Source organism: Drosophila rhopaloa, unplaced genomic scaffold (assembly GCF_018152115.1).
Source record: "Drosophila rhopaloa isolate 14029-0021.01 unplaced genomic scaffold, ASM1815211v1 contig_2, whole genome shotgun sequence".
NCBI lineage: Eukaryota > Metazoa > Arthropoda > Insecta > Diptera > Drosophilidae > Drosophila > Drosophila rhopaloa.
The window spans coordinates 25,489,981-25,495,986 of NW_025335083.1; the positions used below are offsets into that span (position 1 = coordinate 25,489,981).

General features: G+C 40.9%; 1 protein-coding gene across 1 annotated transcript; it reads right to left on the bottom strand.

The window, feature by feature from the left end:
* Positions 1-1,480: 1,480 nt before the first annotated feature.
* On the bottom strand, positions 1,481-4,070 carry LOC108050684 (salivary glue protein Sgs-3-like). The gene is made up of 2 exons (XM_044459414.1): positions 4,037-4,070; positions 1,481-2,223 (listed from the first exon to the last, which is right to left on the bottom strand). Exons 1-2 carry the CDS (start codon positions 4,068-4,070, stop codon positions 1,481-1,483), a joined length of 777 nt encoding a protein of 258 aa, XP_044315349.1.
* Positions 4,071-6,006: the final 1,936 nt, after the last annotated feature.

A 6,006-nucleotide genomic window follows, 5' to 3' on the forward strand; every position in this document is an offset into this window, starting at 1 on the left:
GAAAAGTTTGGGAAGAAGGCTATTGATGGCAAGAGGAAAAACGGCAAAGGGGCTTTATTTGGTTCGGCTCGATTCGAGAGTCTGGGATTGTGCATCTGCCACTGTGATTGGCTCAGAAATCACAGAAGTGTGTTGCACTCCGCAATAATCCGAGCCTGATTGAATGCTGCTGTTTTGGGCTCAATATTGTAGAAAGGACCAACAAAGGCCTATGAACGGGAACCTATTTATGCAAGTGGTAGTCTAATGAATTGAACTGGTTTTTGCCTTTGCGCGCTGGCTGATTAAGGAAGTCCAAAATGTGAAGCTCTGAAAAATTTGTAATTATATAATTACTTATTTCAATTCGATGAATAATAAAACAAAGAAACATTACTTTCGAACTTTTCTTGGTATTCCACAAAATATGTAAGCTAATTATTGTACAATAGAACTCTATTAAATAGTTAGCACTACTGATTCCCTATTCTTCAATCAATGAACCCAACCAGAATCCTAATTAAATGATAGATTATGAATGCCTAATACCTAACCCCCTTCCCCCCTAATGAATACAATTACAATTAGTCAATTAGCTAATCGTCTTTGCTTCTTGCCGGTGAATAAACCAAGTCAATTCAAATGTATCCGTCGGATGCATAAGTATGCATATGTTCGGGATTCAGTGGGTAAGGGAGTATCTGTGACAGATTCCGCCCACAGATCGGATCACTGCATTATTCATGCAGTGCTGCATGCGGTTCTCAGGCGGGGAAAAGTGGGAGATACGAGGTGGGAAAGTGACAAACGAGCTGTAAAAATTGTTCCACACGAAACCAAATGAAATATTCACGAAATTGTTGAAGGAACTGCAAATGAATTATAAAACGTGCACGCTTACTGAAGGCGACAGATGAATAGAGATGGATTCGGGGATGGGGATCTACGGAATAGATGTCAATGATGATGATGATGGTGATGTCACATTCAATGATGATGGATTTTGGAAAGTGTTTGAGCAGAGGAAACGCGCAGATGTCAATGGAAACGGAAATACTTCGATAAATGCGACAGTAAAGGGGCAAATGTGAGAAGCACTATTTTTAGCAGTTATTTTAAGAGATGGGAGTAGATATGTGAACAGCTTAAAAATTGTGCGAATGAGAATAAAATATGTTTCATAACCAAGGCTTTATCTACCAAAAAATACAATGCCACAAATGTTATTAGAAATAGCCAAATTAAGCATTTGATAATCGTAATTAAATCGTGATAATCGTTATTAAATCGTGATAATCGTTATTATAAATAAATATATTTACACCTAATGAAAACCATCAACTTTATATGCAAAATGTAAAAATTTATTCAATCAATAAAAATAGAACTAAGCAAAACAATAATCCGTTCAGGTGATCAGTGATCAGTATCCTTGGAACTTCATCTAGGTCACTATCTTTCAAACTTTGGTGGTTTTACCTTCAATTGGTAGTGTTTTTCATTACAGCAAATACGAAGGCACTCCGCAGACGCACTGCTTGATCTTGCGATCTAGATTCTTTATGAGGTTGGTCAATTCCTGGCACAGATTCTCCCGACTCGGGCATCCTGAGCAGGGTTCACCACCGGGACCACATGCCTTGCAACCACCTGATGGCTTCTTGGTGGTTGTCTCAGGTTTTCTAGTGGTTGTTTTGGGCTTCTTGGTTGTAACGGGTTTCTTTGTAGTTGTTTTGGGCTTCTTGGTTGTAACTGGTTTCTTTGTAGTTGTTTTGGGCTTCTTAGTGGTGGTAGTTTTCTTTGTTGTGGTGGTGGCGCAACTTGTTGTTGTTGGCTTCTTAGTTGTTGTTGTAGTTGTTGTTGGCTTTTTAGTTGTTGTTGTAGTTGTTGTTGACTTACAAGTTGTTGACGTTGTTGTTGGCTTTTGAGTTGTTGTGGTTGTTGTTGTTGTGGTTGTTGTTGTTGTTGAGGCTGTTGTTGGTTTACAAGTTGTTGTCGTTGTTGTGGTTGTTGTTGGTTTACAAGTTGTTGTCGTTGTTGTGGTTGTTGTTGGCTTTTTAGTTGTTGTTGTGGTTGTTGTGGTGGTCGCGCAAGAGGTAGTGGTTGGTGGACGTGGGGTTGTTGTCGTTGTTGTGGTGGTCGTGCAAGAGGTAGTGGCTGGTGTTGTTGTTGTGGTTGTTGTTTCCGTGCATCCACATCCTGGAACTGAAGGCGAACTCGAACAGCCGATCACCAGAACACTCGCTTTTATAACAAAATTATAGTTATATTATGAGGGTAAAAGTGGTGCCAAATAAAATGTTACCAATCAAAATACAAAGAGTAAACTTCATGTTGATTCCTATTTTACGTTGGTGGTGCAACTAACTTCACTTGGAATCGCTGAGCCGCTGACTGATGCCTTTCTTCGGCTCTTCAATCCCGTTTTATAGTCAGTTCCATTCCCTTAAGTTGTAGTTAAAAATAAATAACCACTGTTGGTTCCGATCGCATTCACCTGCGGCCTATTAATAGCGCCCAGCCGATCTAAAGTTTGCATAAGTTCAAGGTTAAGTATACGCCCCGTGTTTGTTTTCGGGTGCGTGCCCAGCACCTCCTTTTCTTACGGGTTTTTGTTTAAAGAGTTGTTCTCATGCGGTGGTACTCTAAATATTGTATGGTATATTAAATTAAATTTGTAAGATTCTGTTTTTCCATTATCAAGCAGAATTACTTTAATCTACAAGAAGAGAGTAACAAAGATAGACAAAGTAGCATCGATAGTTTCTTACCCATTAACTTTGTCTGCAAAAGACAAATGCCACGTGAAGTAAAACTAATCAAATAATCATAAGCTGTTATTTCAATTCAACAACTGTGCAACTAAGTTCCTCTCGCCCACGATTTTGTGGACACAACAAAGTCGAAAACTAAAGAGTCTTCGATCTAAAGATTTGACTGCTTGGCAATCGCATTTGCATGCTGGGTGGAATATTGCCGTGTGGACAATGCCGAGATGACTAGAAACGGGCAACAAAATGCCATAAAGTAGTGGGATTGGGATGCATCTGCCACGGGCAGAGAGCCACAATGACACAACATCGCAGATGCACCACCAGCAATTTCCAAACCACCCAACCCATCGAGAACTCTTGTCGCCACTGACACGTAAACTATTTGGCACGCAATGCACTTGGCGACTTGCTGATGTTGACGCACATAAAATGCCAAATGCTGTGAAGGATGTCGATGGCAGTGCTCCTCCTACTTTAGATACTGCCCCGCGTCGCCAGTACTTCCCAGCTCTCCCCACTTTCCCCACTTTCGCCACTGCCTGAAAAGCCACCGAGCAATTTTCCTCAGGACTCTCACTTCTGGCAGCGGCATAATGCGATTTGGGAATTGATTGCGCCAGGCACTCGACAAATGCGTGCAGTCCCCTGCACCGCAAAAAGTGGAAAAATACAAGTTCAAAGTGCAATACAAATGTAGATGGTATTTTGTATAAACATAAAATAACTTAAAAAGTATTATTTTATACGAAATAAAATATTTTAAAGTGGTTTTTAAAACGTGTTTATTTCCTAGGTTTTACTTCTGAAAAAAACTTTAAACTGTGTCGAAATCTTTAAGTTGTTTTAAATTTAGTGGTCTTGCAAATGAATACCTATTGTTATATTATTATTATATTATTTTCCAGCAGTGTATGGCACTCGGTTGAAATAGGAAAACCACTCCTTCACCTCGAACCCTAAACATCAACTAGCTAAGCTCTCTCCCACAGAATTCCGTACTCATTTTACGCAAATTACATTTTGCGTTTCGCTGGTCGGTCAACCCCGAAAAACCCTGCGGTAGAAACCACAAAAGGCAAAACCATTTGCTATAGAGTTTTTAATATGCCATTCATCAAGGCGATTTGCGAGATGGGGTATGCGGGATGCGGGATGCGGGGAGTGGCCACTTGTAGACTGTTTGTAGGCCTGTCATTCACTCCGACTTTATTGACGGGGCGCCCGCCCGGTCACGTGTTGCCAACAATTCAATTTGAGACTCGTAACCCACTTGCACCACCCACAGCCATATTCGGCCAGCATGACGCATTCGTTCATGTCCAGAGCTCCTCCTTCGATGAGGAATAGTATCCTCTGTCCACTTGTCCCATTCTGTTCTGCACCAACTAACACAAGGGGCGAACAACATGAGTAGCAACAACTGTGTGGGCTGCTGATTGCGTTGACAACATTGTGCCATTGTGTGTCAGGTCATAACGCAAATAGAGATGGGCCAATCACATCACGCAGGACCCATAAAAACCAGGAGGTTTTTAATAGGATCATATTTTTACCAAATATCCTTGAGGAGCTAAACTAAGCAACTATTTCAGCTTTATTAAATATTTTCTTTAATTTTACAAAAAATCATAATATTAAATACCGTCAAAATACACAAGTTTCATTAGCGGACTAGTCAGTTAGGTATCTTTGGAATATGTAGTCTTATATTTATGAAATATAAAAAGCCACTACAATATGACTGATAGTTTTCAATCATACATATCTAAGTAATTCCCCTTTTTAATCAGCTTGGGTCACGCCGATTATTCCATTCAATGCGGTCAGCTTTCTTTGATCCCTGAGTTTGGTCACAGTCATTGTCGTCGTCATCGTCGTCGTCATCGTCATCTCCAAGCGATCCTTCGGCCTATATGAGACAGCTCGTAAATCACGCAAATGTATGCACCCCTTGGCACGCCCCCCTCCTCCCAAAACCACCCATATTTACCGTAGCAACAACTGGCAGCGAACGGCACTTTTATGCCATTGCCTGTGGTTCTGAAAATACACTGAGGAAAAGCTATCAGCAATAGCACTTTCATACTGGTCTCAACCTTTTTGTATTCGAACTAAAAACTGATGTCAAATAACATTCTTATCCTCAAACACATTACATGCCGTTGCAAGAATCGGAAAACATTTTAATTTTTTTTCGCGGTGCATGGGGACTCTTTGACAAGAGTGCTTCTTTCGAAACCCTGGGCGATTCCAATTTGAATGGTTGGGGGGCATCATTTTGGCATTGTGTTTATGGAAATTCCGGGCAGCTTCTCTTTTTCCCTAGCCTGCCATGTTTTCCCTTTCCATTTCGCTTTCCACTCATTGTTGGTTGCTTACTACGACGTAATTGCAACAATTTTCAGATGACGCAGTCTGTGTGTCTGCCGGTTCCGCCCCCTTTTCCATAGCCCGCCCCTTTTCAGAGGGCCGAGTTTGGAGCTTTGGATTTGCTTGATTTACTTGTTTGGGTTTTGATTTCCGTTTGATTTGTTCGCAGAGTTTTGGAGCTCTTTGCCGGAAAGCGTCTTTCGTTAATCGCATCCATTTCAGCCGGAGTCTGCCTAATGGTTTAATGAATTCACTGTCTGGCCTCCCCTCCCCGGGAATTCTCCGTTTCGGATCCCCATTTCGTAGCTTTTACGAGCAAAACACTTAAATGCAATGGCCAAGTATAATTCACAATGGAGTGCGATTCCCGCTTAATTATGCGCAGGCAGAAGCTAGACCGAGACCCAAACTCAAACCAGGACCAAAAAGAGGAATCCCCCCAGATAGACACAAAATTGAAGTGAAGGACACGGTTCGGCGTTTCAAAAATGTTGTGCACGAAAGCTCAAAGACAAGTTAAAGCCCTAACTAGCAACAAACAATTATTAATGGGTGTATGAGAAGAGGGACTATAAAAACATAACATACCCTCGAAAAAAGAGACTACCAGGTAGTTAATATCAACAAGTTTGGAGCAAGAACCATAAAATGTTAATATAAAAAACTTAGGATTGGCTTTTCCCCAACTATTAGAAATTATTGGGAATATAAGGAAAAATATATATTTTTTGCAACCAGCTACAGCAATTCATTTTTCCTCTGTGTCAGATTCAATTCATTCCGTATAACTCCAATTATGATTACTGGGTAGCAACAGATGGGTTGGTTGTCTGTTCGACATCTCTCCCCAGATATTTATCATTACCGTCTGTTGCTTTTCTCT

Bases quoted from the DNA above. Each gene is read 5' to 3' on its own strand.
- LOC108050684 (XM_044459414.1), bottom strand. From the start codon at position 4,070: ATGAACGAATGCGTCATGCTGGCCGAATATGGCT. The intron at 2,224-4,036 runs GTGGGTGGTGCA...TTGTTATAAAAG, and splicing joins CATGCTGGCCGAATATGGCT to CGAGTGTTCTGGTGATCGGC.